General features: G+C 42.0%; 1 protein-coding gene across 1 annotated transcript in view; it reads right to left on the reverse strand.

Annotated features, from left to right (window-relative positions):
- The window catches only part of cacna1ea (calcium channel, voltage-dependent, R type, alpha 1E subunit a), a gene marked incomplete at its 3' end in the record, with an annotated part of 84,750 nt that overhangs the window by 9,435 nt on the left and 58,335 nt on the right, over positions 1-16,980 (reverse strand). The window contains exons 12-36 of the mRNA XM_083940427.1: positions 16,658-16,747; positions 16,282-16,491; positions 16,022-16,134; positions 15,725-15,837; positions 14,598-14,729; positions 13,924-13,993; positions 13,611-13,728; positions 13,259-13,326; positions 12,952-13,043; positions 9,333-10,238; positions 8,615-8,901; positions 8,198-8,309; positions 7,802-7,931; positions 7,202-7,261; positions 6,189-6,307; positions 5,703-5,799; positions 4,890-5,050; positions 4,309-4,446; positions 3,589-3,790; positions 3,113-3,277; positions 1,893-2,003; positions 1,725-1,805; positions 1,394-1,579; positions 1,189-1,280; positions 57-231 (exon numbers count right to left, since the gene is read on the reverse strand). Coding sequence (XP_083796553.1) covers positions 57-231; positions 1,189-1,280; positions 1,394-1,579; positions 1,725-1,805; positions 1,893-2,003; positions 3,113-3,277; positions 3,589-3,790; positions 4,309-4,446; positions 4,890-5,050; positions 5,703-5,799; positions 6,189-6,307; positions 7,202-7,261; positions 7,802-7,931; positions 8,198-8,309; positions 8,615-8,901; positions 9,333-10,238; positions 12,952-13,043; positions 13,259-13,326; positions 13,611-13,728; positions 13,924-13,993; positions 14,598-14,729; positions 15,725-15,837; positions 16,022-16,134; positions 16,282-16,491; positions 16,658-16,747 — 4,028 coding nt within the window. The remainder of the gene's footprint in view (positions 1-56; positions 232-1,188; positions 1,281-1,393; positions 1,580-1,724; positions 1,806-1,892; positions 2,004-3,112; positions 3,278-3,588; positions 3,791-4,308; positions 4,447-4,889; positions 5,051-5,702; positions 5,800-6,188; positions 6,308-7,201; positions 7,262-7,801; positions 7,932-8,197; positions 8,310-8,614; positions 8,902-9,332; positions 10,239-12,951; positions 13,044-13,258; positions 13,327-13,610; positions 13,729-13,923; positions 13,994-14,597; positions 14,730-15,724; positions 15,838-16,021; positions 16,135-16,281; positions 16,492-16,657; positions 16,748-16,980) is intronic.

A 16,980-nucleotide genomic window follows, 5' to 3' on the forward strand; every position in this document is an offset into this window, starting at 1 on the left:
GAGGAAAGGAATAGAGAATGTACAAACAGAGAAAGGAGAAGAGGGGCTAGTCTTACCAGGAATGAGCTGAAGAAGATGAACGAAACAAAGTAGAAATAGGCAAAGTCGGAGCCACAGCCCCCCTCCTGGTCAGACGTCCGGACTGCTGGGGAAAGCGAGGTGTCCGTCTCACACTTCTGTCCCCCCAGACACGACAACATGATCTCCTGCCATGACTCCCCTGTGGCACTCCTGGACACGCACATATTACACAACACCATCTCATCAATTGATCCACTTTGCTTTGTAAAACATTGTTTGCAAAGCTATTAACTTGGAGGAGGTAAGTGGTACACTGCAGCATTCATCACCCCCTGACACAGAGTAGCCTCTTGGGTTCTTAGAAAGCAAAGCCTTACTACCGTAACCTAGCAACAATATTCAGACTATAATAAGGAAACGTGTAATTTTAGCAAACCAAGTGTAGCAAATCACGAGTAGTTTGGGTCACTACTGGTTTTGTGTTTTGTTGGTTTTACTCTCTGTGTTTAGTCTTTAACTTTTAGTCCATTTCATTCTCTTTGTGTTTAAAAAGTGATCAGTTTGTATTGTAAAGCACTTTTTCACTGTGTTTTGAAAGGGGCTGTATAAATAAAGTTTATTATTATCTGAAACCATCGACTGTATATAAAGATGGACGACACCTCATTTCTTCCTGCAACTGTATAAAAGTGAGGCCAAAATATCTTGGATACAGGTGCTGCGGAGCCAAAGTCTGCACAGTAGGCATTAGGCGGTATCAAAGTCCCGCCCAAACACCCGACGGACCGAGTTAATCACAGCTGTCAATCATGACGTTTCATCCTGCCTTTATAGCGCTAAATAACTAATTAAAACCAAAGTCATCAGAAAAATTCAAACTTGAATGTCAGCATGATAAGAACTAACGAAAATGACAGAAACCATTATTGGGAAAAAATAATAAGACGTGTGCTTTTCTTTTATGTTTTGGCCCATGTGCTAACATGGAGGGGCTGGGATTTATGACCAATACTGCAACCAGCCACCAGGAGGCGATCAAACTGTTTTTGCTTCACTGTTGGAGAGCTGTCAAGTTGTCCATCTTCATCATCCTCTATGTCTGAAACAAAACAACATGAAGTCCAAAGCTACCTGAAGAACAGGACTGAAGATCTCAAGTTGTCCTACCTGAACAGCAGCATCAGAGCACCAGAAAAGGACTTGAAGTTGTTGTGCTGCGTAATGTGAGTCTCCTCATTCAGCTTAATGTTCCCAAACACCTGAAATACACAGATATGCACACAAAACTCTTACCGGGGCATAGTTTGATGTCATGCCCTAACCATTTGCATGTCTTATTTTATTTGCTGGATAAAAACAGTGTCTGTCTGACCTGCATGCCGATGATGGCGTAGATGAAGAAGAGCATGGCGATGAGAAGGCAAACGTAGGGCAAAGCCTTGAAGGACTGGACAAAGGTCCACAGAAGAATCCGGATGGTGTAACCTTGTCGGAGCAGTTTGATCAGACGAGCTGCTCGGAACAGCTTCAAGAAACTCATGTTGAACTTATCCACAAACTGGCGTAAGGACACAGGGGAGGGGAGGGAAATTATGTTTTAACGGTGGTGCTGAGGGATGTTGGCTTGTCATACACAGGAAAACAGTATTAATGTTCACATAAATATTTAGAATTGAGATACTTAAACATGTTTTTCTCATTACCTGCAAGTCTACCACGATTTCTGTGATGCTTCCTAAAACAGTGATGAAGTCAAAAATGTTCCATGTGTCTCGAAAATAGTTCTGTAGAAACAGGAAAGACACTTTGAGACATTTCTAAAGCGGGGTTTTGAATTCGCATACAGGCTGTGTGTTGCTCTTTTCTCTCACCAGAAAGCCAAAGGCCATGATCTTGAGGATGCACTCAATCGAGAAGAGAACAGTGAAAGCTGTGTTCAGGTGCTTCAGTACGGCCTCGTATGCCGGCGGAGCAGAGTAATACTGAAAACAGAAAGGCAGCAGGGGTTAAAGGACGCATATTATTATATATCTACTAGAATATGTTCACATGCTTTAATGTTCACAAAACACTTCTCTAATACTGAATATACCTTTATTCACTCTCTGTCTGAAACACATTTTAGCATCTCTCCCGAAAAAGCCTAGTCTGCTCTGATTTGTCATCTGCACTCTCAGCGTCTCTGCACCGCCATTACAGCCGGGGAATGACTGTAACGGCACTGAAGCGGCACTTTCTACCTGTATATAGTCAATTTGGGACATCACAGCCGTACAGATTCCCTGACGGCTCAATTAACAACACCGTTTCTAAATAAGGACTGTGTGCATTTCTCTTTCAATTGAGCATTTTGATACTTTCACAGCATGTATATAATACCTCTACCTGCTTTATAATAAAAAATGACATGGATATCTCACTTTCTACAATAGGGGACTTTTATATGACAAGAAATCTGTGTTATGAGAAGGATAAAAAAAAATGGACTATTTCCTAACCAGTCCACTGAACCCTGCAGATCTACAGGTTGATGGAAGATTCCTCCAGACCCATAAATAGTGCCTCAGTCTCTGCACCTCTCATCTGTCGCACTATAAAAGGAGTCATTCCTCTATGGCGGCAGCCAAAGTTAATGAGGTCATGCTAAATAGCAGCCCCTGGACATTATAGATCAATATTTAATACCGGCTGAGTCACCCTGTGTCTGACTGAACGACCAGCACAGCCCAAGAAAAGACCAGTTCAGGAAATAAATAGTGGCAAGAGAGGGAAGGAAAAAAACATCAGGAGATCCAAATGAAAACATCACAGTTTCTACACATCCGTGTTTCCACTTGGCTTATTTTTAAACCAAAGTGTTAACAGTCACAAGTTCTTGACAGAATATGTTGCTGAGAAGCAACACAAGGTGAGTTTTTTTTCCTATTAGCAAACAAGGATATGTGGAAAATGGCACGTCATCTTTAGGAGTGAGAAGACAGACGTAGATAATGGTAGCATCTCACACCAGCTGTTGTCCTCTCATTCTGGTCCTACTAACATGTACCGTTTCAGTGTTTTTGTCTTTCTTTTCTCTCTTCATTATCCTCACCTTCATCATCAGTACAACAGTGTTGAGAGCGATCATGGCCAGGACTGTGTACTCAAAAGAGGGCGAAACCACAAAATGCCACAAACGGTACTGGAACGTGTGCCGATTCTGGGGCATGTAACGGGTCAGAGGCTTGGCACTGATGGCAAAGTCTATGCACGCCCTCTGAAAAACAGAGACCAGAGGAAACAGAAGAATCAAACAGTAAATAAACGGCATAAAGTCCAACTATCAATGCGACAGGTTGTTTGTTTTTGCTTCTTTTCCGTTCTAAAGGAAGAAATGGATGTTTCCTACAATAAAGTAAAGAAACAGAAAAAAGGAGACAGGGAAGAAAAGGGTGGGACCAAATGAAGTGTAAAAAAACAAAACAAAGTAAGCTGCATAGACAGAAGGAAACAGACAAGAGAGGAGGACATTAAAAAGACAGACAGGGAATGTGTTTGTTTACCGTTCCTCCATAAATCTTCCCTCACCTCATTTTTTTCCAGGCTGCACTCCTCCATCATCTTATCCCCCTGTTCCTGGAACGTGATGATGATGAGAGCCACAAATATGTTGACGAAAAAGAAAGGAAAGACGACAAAGTAGATGACGTAGAATATAGACATCTCCATCCTGTTGCCGTGGCTCGGACCTCTGTCCTCCTCTGTGACATCTACTGAGTGCTGCAGAACCCTGGAAAAGCAAAGACACGATGCTCACTAATGCTACTGTTAATGTCAACAAAAGCTCGAGCAGTTATAAAGAAGTACTTCCACTGTTTGGCAAGACAGAAACAGCACAAGAACAGCAATAATATTACTGAAACACCCACTCAGAATATGCTTGTACAGCTGATTGTACTCTTGCAGCTAATTACAGCAGCTTTTAGATTCAGAAGAAAATGTTTGGAAATACTTGTTAACTGGGGTGGGGATCAAATGACAATTTGCTATCATTTTAATGTATTTCCACAACAGCAGTACAAACCCACAACTACAATCAGTGAAAATATTAGTGTGACCTTATTTTGAGATGATGAATGAATGGCAAAATCTTTGTTAAGTTAATCACATCCATTATATTTCCTTCATCAAAGGTCATATTTGAATTTAAAAGCTAATGAGCCTTCTGAGAAAGGAAAATAATATGTGGGAAAGCTAAATTTCCTCAACCAGCATGATAATTAGCGCTCATTCCAGTCAGTCACTCACTGAGGCCATCCCTCTCCAGTGGAAACAGTGAAGAGAGTGAGCAGAGCCCAGACAACGTTATCGTAGTGAAACTCGTGTCTCTTCCAGTCTCTTCTCTTCACTTCTTTCTTGTCCTTTCCATAGTCGATGTAGTAACCCCTGGAAGAGGAGGAGGAGGAGGAGGAGGAGGAGGAGGAGGAGGAGGAGGAGGAGGAGGAGGAGGAGGGGACCAAGGAAGAAAGAAGTCGTGAGAAAAATACAAGTAATGGTAGAAATGAGATTGGATTTTAAAGGATTTTTTTTTTGGGGGGGGGGCAACATCAACAGCTTTATTAAGTTTTGAGTCTAGTTTAAGAAGGACATGGAGCCAAAAATAATAAAATTACTGACTGAATGAATGAAGGAAGAAGGAAAGCAATAATGAAAGACGGAAATTAAGAAAAACTAATGCAATTAGTCAATCGGAAAGAGGAAAGTAAATTAGTGCAATGAAAGAAAGAAAGAAAGAAAGAAAGAAAGAATGAAAGAAAGAAAGAAAATAAACCTGAATGTGCAAATAAAGAAAGGAAAAGGAAGAAAGAATAGAAAAAAGTGAGTATTACTGGCAGTCCTTCTCTGTGTCCTTGGAGCTGTCGGTGCAGTAGAAAAACTTCCCCTTGAAGAGCTGCACAGCGATGACGGCAAAGATGAACATGAAAAGCTTATAGACGATCAGGATGTTGAAGACATTTTTCAGAGACGTCACCACACAGTCAAACACCGCCTGAAAGGTATGAGACATGGGATGAAAGCATGTGAGATCAGAGAAAAAGGTTTTTGCAGATGTGCAAGTACTGCAGCAAAAAGCAAGTATGATAATAATTTTCAGTATATCCCCCTGATGGCGATCTGGCTTTAACTGTAATACAAAACCTTTTAGGTAAAGTTAATGCACTAAACTCCCTCTCTCAGTGAGTAGAATGAGATGTCTGTATCTTTTGTTTACAGCTTTGTGTGCACGGTATTAGTCGTAATCCCAAAATGAGTCCCTGCTAACACACCCAGACAGTCCTCCAGCTGCCTCTCGGGCCGGCTAATTCCCTGCCTTCACCCTTGACGCTCCCTCTTCTCTTTTATTGTCTTTATTCCTGTTAGTTCATCTGTCTGCAAATGACCATCCCAGTTTCCATTTTGTATTATTTCCTTGCCCGCTGAGGAGTGTATTAAAGTTTTTGAGCATTTTCCACCTGTGTATGCGTAACCTTTTGTGCTTTGTTTACTCCCTGTAGACAGATTGCGAGTGAGAGTTGACAACATGTCTTCATGCCCTGATGCTGACAGTTTGAAACCTCACTTTTTATTACCTCATCTGTCTACCTGCTCTGTCTCTACTCTCAAGTCTGCAGCCAAGATATGAAAGACAGAGCATGTCTGACCTTGAGTTTAGGAAGTCTTTTGATAGTCTTCAGAGGTCTGAGGACACGCAGGACTCTCAGAGATTTGATGGTCTTGATGTCCCGCCCTTTATTATTCCTGTGGAGAAAGACAGACAGTGTGAGCATCACACCATAGCAGCATAGCACTATGGTGATATAGGAATATCACATTTTAGGCGCTCCTTAGTTTAGTTTGTAATCTGAAATATTCTTCTTAAGTTACACTGAATTTTGCACATTTAAAACAATTGGAATACTTTTTTTTTTTTTACCCCATCACATTGCTGCTGGTCAATCCCACAGAGGCATCACCCACAGACGGAGAAAGAGGGACACATATATCAACAGGTATAATGTTAGAAACAAAATGGCAGAGATGACTGCATGAAGTGAAACATTTACAGCAAAAAAGCTAATTTACAGTTTATTTAAAGACATTTTGATGTTTAGACATGAGATTGGTGCATGTAATGAATTCAAATAAATCATGTGACTGACGAGAGGGCGAAGGCCACCAGCGCTCCCACCACGACAATGAAGTCTAGGATGTTCCACAGGTCTCTGAAGTAGGAACCGTCATGGAGGAGCAGACCCTGGTCAATCATCTGAGGACAAGACAAGAGAGTGCAATGACAACAACGTTATTCTTCAGGATAGTTGGGGATGGAGTGTGGATTTATATCTTTTTAGATATTTCAAGATTCAGTGTCAAGGTCTTAAACAAGTTGATTTAAATGAGCATTGGGCCTGACGAAGCTGTTCGTTACACAGAGGGAGCCATGCTTCAGGGACCCCTACAGCGAGTCGCAAGATGATTATTCGCAGAGGAAAGTAGAAAAAAATATTTCTGCTGCACAACAATAGGCTTGAAGAGTTCCTGAAGATCTGGATGGATGTGATGTGGAGCGGGGCTTCTGATGATGGAAGGAAAACTTTGCCTCAAATAACAACTGACAGCAGCAGAGAAGAGAACACTTTTCAAGTTTGGCACCACAACAATATGATCGTCTCACAGGGATTGTGGAAAAATCACGTTGGTTTAACTGAAAGAGTGAACACCCGTTCAAATGATAAGGTTGTAAGAGAGAGAGAGAGAGAGAGAGAGAGAGAGAGAGAGAGAGAGAGAGAGAGAGAGAGAGAGAGAGAGAGAGAGAGAGAGAGAGAGAGAGAGAGAGAGAATGAGAAGTAATAAAGTCTTCCTGAGTGAACTTTTAATAAGCTTCATTGGTTTTGACCAGTTTAACCCATTTCCCTGCTTTATATGACTAATTTTCAGTCCCAGATGAGTGAATTTATAGCCTGGCATAGCCAGACTAATTTGTAAATATTTATTATTCGGGGCCCTCTCACTCCAAAAAATAACTTTTAGTTCCTAGTTTCGTTTTTGATTTAAGGTCCACAGTAGAACCATACTGTAACTCTTTTTTCAAAAATGCATATTTCACCACCATTTCTTGCAATCATTCGCCACACAGTGACATCTTTACACAGGAACTCACCTTTATAATCATTTCAAACGTGAAGACTCCAGTGAACACATAATCAAAATACCTCAGAACCTGCAAAGAGTGTGAGAAAAAGTGTGTGACAGTCAAAGGGAAAAAAAAGAAGATCAGATATATCGTGGATATAAAGCAATAATAAAAATGTGAAATTCTTCAACATTCTGCTTCGACTTCATCACATTAAGGACTATTTTACGTCACAGAATATCATTGTGTGGTTTAGTATGAAACAGTCCCCTCAAATGATGGCAATACAACACAAGATCATTAGTCTAATTCCTCCCATTAACAACCGGGCTCAGTGACTTAGACGGCAATTTCTTCACTCATCAACAATTTAACAGCCCCCCCATCAAGTCACATTAGCTTCCTTTTGCAAAACAATTTAAGGCAATGTTTTTTTAGGATGTTTCCCTTTTTTGTAAGGTATTTTTTCTGCTTAGTGTCTATGAAGCTATGAGACCCGAGGCACAGATAAACAATGATTGAAATCGTATCTCGGAGCAGAAATATTCTTGCTTCCATTAAATCATTAATGTTACAGCTGTCCCTGTGTCAGACAGATGAAATGTACATGAACTTGAGCACACAAACCTTATTCCAGTTAGAGGAGGTGGCTACAGGGTCCTCAGCAGCCAGTGCTATACTACTAGCAACTATGACCAGCAGGATGGACATTTCAAAGTACCTGAGGTTCACCACGTAGTGACACGCTCGACGCACCCTGAGGGAGAGAAGATGGCAGAGTGGAGGTGTGATGAAGAGCAGGTCAGGTATCTACTAAGAGAGAGACTGTATGCCTAATCTGGCTGAAACAGAATGGCAGCAGGATTGAACAACATGGATGTCGTGCAACAAATCTTAAATTAAAGGTTCAACTCTGACCATGAAAATGTCCCAGCGAGGGGAATTTATTCCAAGCACAAGTCAAGTTTGGAGTATCATCCTTCACCCAGTATTATAAAGTCCATCCTAATGGAAGCAACTTACGGGTTGTCAGGTTTGAAGATAAACATGCTGTCTGGAGTCACAGTGTTGACAGGCTTTGTCTCGTCTGCCTCCTCCTTCTCTGATTTACAGGTTTCAGGGTCCTTACTGTTGACTGGAGGAGGTGAGGAGAAGAAGACGAGGAAAGGACAAGTGTGAGGAGGAAGACAAACAAGGAGGGCGCCTCACAGAGCCACCTTAAAACTTTAGAAGATTAGTTTTCAAAATGGGATTTTAATCTGGAAAATATCACTGTACAAATAGATTGAGCCCAGCAGTGGTAAGCCAAGGACTAGCTAAGATGATAACATGACTCACCACTTCCAAAAATGCCTGAACTGTGGAGGGAATAATTTATTGTAACAGATAAAATGAAATGCAGCATGACTCTGCAAGTGCTTATTCTTTCATCTCAAATACCTGTAATCGTGGAGAGCTCCAGAGATGAATGAACATTGGGCACCTCGACGATCACACTGGAGCTGAGCTGAGATTTGTCCTGGTCCTGGTCCTGATCCTGGTCCTGGTCTTTGTCCTGGTCCTGTCTCAGCTCCATCTCATTTTCTTCTTTGTTGCTCTCTGGGATGACAGGGGGAGACGGGTCTGATTCCTGAGGAGGTTCTTCCTGCTTCTGAGGACACTGGTCACCAGTGTGGCTCCGGTTCTCTGGTAGGTCAGTGTCTGCTCCTTCACTCCTGTCACCCTGTCTGAAAATACAGAGACAAAGACTTTACTGGACAGACAGGTGGACAGTGATATACTTACAGTTTGATGAGTGCTGTCGGGTGGTGAATCTATAGCCGACCATGAACATCCACGGTTTGCATGTGGTTGGTTGCATGTTATTCCCTATCAATAAATATTCACAGCGCAGGGGGAGAGTGCTGAAACACAGTCCTGTGATCAGATCTACTGGGTACATAAAAAATGATGTCCGTATTTTGATATATAACCTCTCCAGGTCATTGAAAATCACGGCAATTAAACATATAAATGTGACATCCTGGTATGAGTCTGCCCTTTATTGTATCTTATTCCCCTCTCTTCTCCATGACTTCACCTGGTTACCAAATCTCAAGCAGACGGCCAAACAAATACAAAAAAACGTGTTGAATGAGCAGCTGTTGGTCTGTCTCACCTGCTCTCCTCAGGTTTGGACACCTCTTCCTCCTTTTTGGTCTCCACCTCCTCCACTTTCCTGGGATTTTTCCTTCTGTCTCTGCTGACTGAACGACTCACCAAGTGGCGTCCGTTCCCAGGTGATGACCCCTGACTTTTAGTCCCGCTCTGATGCTCACAGTGTTGCAGTGCTCTCCTATCCCTGATCCCACCATGACCTCCCATCTCCGGAGTCAGTGTGTCAAGGTTATCTGGTGGTCTGAACTTCTTGACCGCTCTGTGTTGACGCTCGCTATTCAGTCTGGGGCTCCGGCGCTCGCTGGTGGTGTTGTGACACTGATTAACGCCTAGTTTTCCGCTCTCAGCGATGGAGTCTGATTCAAGAGGATCTGGCAGGGCCACAGACACAGAAGCATCAGGAAGGGGCACCTCTGTAGGATCTAGCGGCTCTGGTACCACATTCGGTTCAGGTACGTCACCAGAGAGGACGGCATCAAGGGGTATATTCACAGACACAGAGGAGCCTGAAGCCTGGTTCTTGGGTGGTGAGGCTAAGGGGTCTGTCAGATGCTTCAAACTCCCTTGGCTGTGCTCCATGGCCTTGCGGTGCAGTGACTGGGGATGTCCCTGCTGGGTTGAAGCAGGAGTTCCATCCTTCTCCTCGCTGGGGCTATTAAACAGGATCTCTCGACTAGACATCTGGCGGTGTCTCCGCAGCTGGCTGGTCCTTTGCTCCCACACCGACATGGTCATCCTTTTTCTTCTCTCTCTCCTGGACATGAAAGAGTTAGAGGGGTTGAGTGGTGGGGGTGGGCGGCACTCACTGAGGCTGCCATGGGCCTCCTCCAGGGAGCAGGAGTAGGTAGGCCGGCTGCGGTGGATGGCTCTTTTCCTGTACAGGTACGGCCGCCTCCTCCGGCTTCCCCTGAGAAGAGAAAGAAAAGACCAATGTCAGTATATAGAATACGACAATTTATTGCATGCAGCACCACATTTAACAAACACAAGTTTTAGATTGAGGTTAGAATTTGGTTTGAGACATTTAATTTTAGTTTGCATTATTCATTGATACACATATTTCTGTTGCCATCTTGTTTTTTAACCAAAAGTCTAATTTGATTCAAAAAAAGAGAATCTGAACCTGAATCTGCATTGATGGAATTTTTTTTAACATTTGAACAAAGAGCTATTTCATTCAACATGAAGCAATTTACTGGATTGATGAGGATGTTCATGTGCGATAAATGAACCAAGCCAGGAATTGTTGTGCAACTATAATAACAAAAAGAGTAAGATGCAGAATAAAACCAGTGGGATAGATATAGAAAGGTGGATTAAAATGAGGTTGGAGAGTTTGGAGGTACAGGACAGAGCATGAACAGAAAACTAAACAGGATGAGTCTGGGACATTTAGCCATTTAGGAAAATAAGACAAGCATTAGTGAGAGATTCAGAGAGCTGAACAGACAGTGTTACTTACTGGAACGTGGACTCTTGTGTGGTCCGTGTTATCAATGAGCGATTGGTTGAAAACAAGACATTAGTGCTTTTGTGAGAAGAGACAAAACAGAACAGGAGACACACAGCAAAGGGTCCCCAAAGATAAACACAAAGACCAGCATCGTCATAACAATCAAAACAACTGTATACAGACTGCTGCCATTTACCAGCTGTTCTGAATTAGTTATCCATTGCTGAAGGGTAAAACTGTTCTTTTAGGCGACTACACGCATATATGAATGATAGATTTAATATTCAGTTGCAACATAATGTATACTGTTTGCAACAGAATATTTCCAGTGTGCGCAAATCTCTTCTTTAAATGTTTGCAATGAATAAAAGATGCATTTGGAGGTCAAAAACTAACTGGAGTCTTGTTGCTTTGCTGTGTGTCTCCACTGGAGCCAAGCGGCACATCGACAAACAAGATGGTAGCAGCGTTAGAAACAATTAAACAACATTCATAAACATCAACAGTAGGCAGAACATTGATAAGAAGACGTCTTAAGTAAGATTGAGATGTTGGACAGTTTGAGATACAGTATGGGTACAGGTAGAAAACACAGAGATGGGCTCCATCGGCAAACACAGGAAAAGAGTACATGTTTAGATTCCCTTTGAACAAAACCACCACATTGGGATGCAGCTCTGAACACCACCCTCACCTCAGAGCACGCACACATTAGCATTCTTTTAGGACATGCTTTTAGAGTAAAAATGATGAAATTGATGTGCAGAGCTTCAAAATAGTAATATGAAAATATTCAGAATATCTGGGAGCATCTGGGAGAGGGATTAATGACTTCACAATGGAAGAAAAACTTAACATACACTGAGAAAAACTATCCAAATATCAACAAGTATCACTTGTTATGTGAAAAGCAGGGATGTGTGTGTGTGTAATTTCTGTTTTTCTTCCTTTGATCATGCTGACCAGATGCATGCGTTCCCAAAGTGAAATCATCATCAGCCTCCAACATGCTGCCTCTGTTTTTTATTGCTGTCATGCAAGTTTTTTCAAGGTCAGCGAGGGCAGGTACCGCCGGGGTTTCACAGCTGACATTGGAGATGAGACCAAAGACCCTTAAAGTTCAGAGTTTCCTCTCTGAATACAGATTCCGGCCCAAACGACCCCGTGGTATTCTTGTCTGCTCTATGGGCTGTGACAGGAGCCTGACCCTCAGCTGGCTAAACCAAAACTGATGCACATCTCTAGTTTGCTTTCTGCTCTGTTCTACTTTCATTTCCATTTGGTACGTTTTAGGAAAATGGCAAGGCCTCCAGAAAAGAAAGAAGGAAAGAAAGACAGAAAGTAAGAAAGAATAAAGTACATAATGGCATGTTAATGTTATTGTGTAAAGTCTTCCACATGCCCATGCAACAAACTGCTTGGTTCTCAATACACAGCGTGCATACAGAGCCAGAGGTTCTCACTCTTGTGCATGCACATGCACTTCCACCACCTACGACGAGACACTGTGCAATCAATCCCTGAGAAAAATACACAATCTACTCTGCAAGCTGGAGACCTGAGCATTGAGAAAATAAGGTCACGTTATCAAATGTTCATCAAGTGAGAACTCTTCAACATATCAAAACCAGCACACACTTTATGTTTTACTTCCTGTTCTTCTTTACTAACAACAATACCCACTTTGCTAAATCCAAAAAGGTATTACTGTAATGGACACACCATGTTAATTTAGACACTAAGTAACCCTGTCTCCATGACAACATTATAAGCACCTCCCACCCTGGAGTAGAACCAGTAACCATGGAGACTCAATTTGGAGCAAATTACAGTGCTGGGAGCAGGCAGAGGCTAGATAGACCTCTCAGTAAAGTCGTATCAATAAGTCTCCAGTGGGACAGCATCAAACACTGATTCTGTCCACAGGCCTTAAATTGCATTTAAGTGCACAACTTGAAGCTCTGTATTGATGACCCTTTGCCTCCTTCTATAACTGCTGATGAAGTAAGCCAGATCTACTGCACCTAGTTGACTAGTATGTTGGCACTGCGGGTCAGTCCCATATAGACAGTCCCTGAAGGAAGGAAGGAGGGAGGGAGAGAAAGAGATAGACAGATGGAGTAAAGGAGGAGGTCAGGCAGAGAGAGCGGCTGCGTACAGCACTTACTCTGAAGACATGAAGGAGGACAACGGTCCGACCTCCTTTGCTTTTTGAAGAGCGTGCTTCTGGTTGAATGCTGCCTCTGCTTCCTCTTCATCCTGATCAGAATAGGGAAAAGAGCAAACGGACATTGTAAATCTGTGGCATCTGTGAGTTTAAATAATTTAACAGAATCACTGTGATGAGAGCAGGACTGGACATGGAGGGGTGGAAGGATTATTAAGACAATTCAGCATTAAGTAACTCTAACAAGAATAAAGCAGGCTTGTCCTTTAAATGATATCTTTATTTTTGTTATTCCCCTTTTTATTACCTTGGTGAGTTCTTGTGCATTGGCAAGGTTATCCACAGCAATGGCCAAGAAGACATTCAGCAGTGTGTCTGGTCACAGCTGAGTTAAGTACATGGTAAAACTGCATAATACCAACTGACTCCTTGTTAACACACAGATAGAGGGACTAGAACTGCAGATCCTCCTCCCCATTTGAAAAAATGATTACAAAATGATTGATACATAATAATAACAACAAATAAGTGTACCTTTACTTTAGTAATATGTAAGTAAGTGAAGGTTACCTACTAAAAGGAAGGCATTGACTGCTGTATTGTATTCATTTGGAACGAAAGCTCTCTTATTTTTTTGCGAGAGGAGAAATGAAGGATACAGTTTCCAAACAGTGTGAGTACTATAAAGTAGATAGAGGACCACATGCCAGTTTTCACTCCTCCTTGAGAGCGAATACCGTTATACATAACCTCGTTCCAGTCCTCTCCAGTTAGGATCTGAGAAAAACAACACACGCACACACAAAACCACACAGGATATCATAAACAAAACAATCCTGAGCATCACTGCTGAGCTTAGCTATAAACTCCACTCCTACTAAAATGTCACACTAAGATTACGTTTGCTGTACATCCTGATTCGCTGTAGTAACCTAGAGAGAGATATATAAATTGTCAGGTTTATTTCCAGACCTGAAAGACGGTCATGATGGCTGCAGGAAAGGTGTCAAAGTTTGTCGGGGTGTAATCTTCAAAGATGAACCTGTGAGAAAGACACACACATGGTCCTTTAAAAAAAGCAAAGCTGGGTCTAGTTTCTATTTTATTTTTATGTTTCAGTCAGAAAGAGATTGATTCTCCCCCTCTCCGACTGGCTGATGCTTTTTTCTCCCCCATGTACTCTGTATTCTTGAGACCAGTTCATAGGCCAGCCTTTATTGAAGTGACAGCTTATGGGAAACAGTCTTCGACTCAGGGGAAAACCAAGCAACAAAAGCTGGGTGTGTGACAAAGAAAGTCTGAAACCTCAAACAAGCTCCTACAATCTTTGGGTATAATGAAAACAACAGGCCATAGGACAATCTGTCCTCCCCTAAATTGGCTGCATTCAATAAAGAGGAACCTACTGATCCATGAAGTCTACTTCAGCTTGGTTTTTGGTTGTGAACATGTCTTTACTGGAACCACAGGAAATGAGTAACGAGCCGAGTGGGAGAGAAAAACAGTCTATATTTTTTGCCAGATGGGATAAGATTTGTCGTTCTGCCTCAGTGGTTACTCACTGAGGCTCAATTTCTTTATGGAGCGATGCACAGAATAACTATAAACATTAGCACTTCACTCTGCACGTGACCAGTTAGTGTTACCTGCCACCGAAAAGCTGCATGCCAAGGAGTGCAAAGACAACGATGAAGAGGAAGAGGAGGAAGATGAGGGAGATGATAGACTTCATGGAGTTCATCAGAGAGACAACCAGGTTCCTCAGAGATGCCCAATACCTTGACAGTCAAAAAATATCACATTAGTGAAAAATGAAATACTTTTTAAAGAAAACTCAAAGGAGAGTCTGTTTACAGATCTTGAAGAGTACTACGTCATGTGAAACTAGAATTAACACATTGAGGTTGAATGCCTCCGCCAACCAGTCAAAAATCCAAACTGTCCAGACATACATAATGTACTGTATGTAGTGAAGACTTTGAAGGGATTTAATGAAAGATATTAAGTGTATTTCTGGGTGAAACGTGGATGTTTCACACACATCTTTAACTCAGCAGCACAGAAGATCTAAACAATCACCACAGTTTCAAGATTAGTGTCACCAACTCAGCATCCGACCAAATGTCTCCTCTTCTGTTCCAGAGTTACGACATGGAATAATGAACATAAACATTATGTTTATGTCACCGTGAAGTTGACATTTTGGATATAAAACGCCATTACTGCATTATATTTATCTCTTCATACAATCTAATCATTTCATCCTTGAGTCCAGGTGGATATTTGTACCACATTTGAAGAAGTTCCCTCCAGGATGCTGCATTTTGGTGGTTCTGCTGCATCAGTTTTGATCCCTTTTTTAAACTGCCCACCATGAGTTTGACAGTGTTATAGGAATGCAATGCTAAAACACATGCAATAACTGTATAAGTTCACCACTTTGCTGCATGTAACTGTCTTTTTGTGAGGAATAAGAATGCTATGGGTATACTGTATATCTAAATAATTAGGTTCCTTTTTCCTTTTTTATTGTTTTGTCTTTTTTTTGGCTGCAATAACTTATTGTTTAATGCACTTTGCTGTGGTAAATCCTTTTTAAAAAAAGACTATATTTAAAGTAATGAAATAAAACATAATCCCCCACAACACAAAATATATAACACTGCATACCACAGCAACATGACAAATTAAATTGAATTTGACTGCAAGCTTTGAGTCAACAGTGTAAATAGTGTAAATAATATGAAACATCTCAACAGGCTGCAGCACTAACTTGGTGATCTTGAAGATCCTCAGCAGACGGAGAGCACGCAGGACGCTGATGCCAAAGGAGGTGCCAGGTCTGAAGAAACCCCACAGCACTTCAAAGATGCTGCCAACGATCACCTAGGGACATACATATTCACATACGTCTTTACTAAAAACACAAAGGAACAAATGAGTCTAGACTAACAGCTGTGGCAGAGTGACAGAGAGATGTAAGGGAGAGGCAAAGAAGATGCAACAGAGACTGATACAGGGGAGGAGAGGGCTGACGGCAAACATGTAGAGAGGGAGACGGACTACTGACACTGCAGTCAAAACAGTTGAAGGAGGAGTGGAAGTAGAGACGCGGCCCCAGGCTGTACATCTTCAGAAACATCTCAGTCAGAAACAGAGCGAGGAATAGGAACTCTGCATAGTCTGGAACAATAACAGAAAAAGGGTATTTCAATTTTAAAACTTACATAGATAATTATATGATAAAGCAATACCTTTTAGAACAATGTGATTGATTTACTGTAGTGATGAAAAGGTGTATTAACTGCACTGAAACTATAAGTGTCTCACAGAGGAAGTTGGACAGCCAGAGCGGCTGGTTATGGTGAACAATGGCCACACACAGCGTGTTGAGAGCTACCAGGCCCAGCACTGTCCAGTAAAAAGTTTGTGTCTTCACCACGCGGCGGATTGAGATGCGCAGGAGACGCTCCTTGCGGCGAAAATATGCTGTCGGACCTCGCTTGGCGCTCCTGATACTTGCTCTGGCCATGGGGATGCCTAAAGGGAATAGCAGGAGAGACAGAGAGGGAAAGCTCTTCAGATACTGAGGTCTACCTACCTGCGCTGTGTCAAATATGCATTTCTATGGCTACAGCAGAGCTAAGTGGACCCTAATGAAGTATGCCTTACATTTTAAGTGCCCATAATTATGATTCCCACTCACCAACAGAGGAGATGTCACCATATTGCTCCTCCCCTGGTTGCCCTCGATGCACCACATCTCTCCTCTTAATGGTAGTGGCTCTCTTCAACACTGCGGACAGAGCAGGTTGAACATAAAAAGTCCCGGAACAAGTTGTTTAAACTGTATAACCAACACAATCTGTGAAATAAGAGGGGACATACTGTGAGGATAGTGACACACAGCCGACTTTTGGGCAACTTAACCTCAAAAACACGGTTTATTATTGATCACATTGTGTTAAATCAGTAAACATATTTTTGACTTTTGCTGGTAGAATGTTAACATGGCCCAGAAAACTGCCT

This window comes from Echiichthys vipera, assembly GCF_963691815.1.
Source record: "Echiichthys vipera genome assembly, chromosome: 3".
NCBI classification, from domain to species: domain Eukaryota; kingdom Metazoa; phylum Chordata; class Actinopteri; order Perciformes; family Trachinidae; genus Echiichthys; species Echiichthys vipera.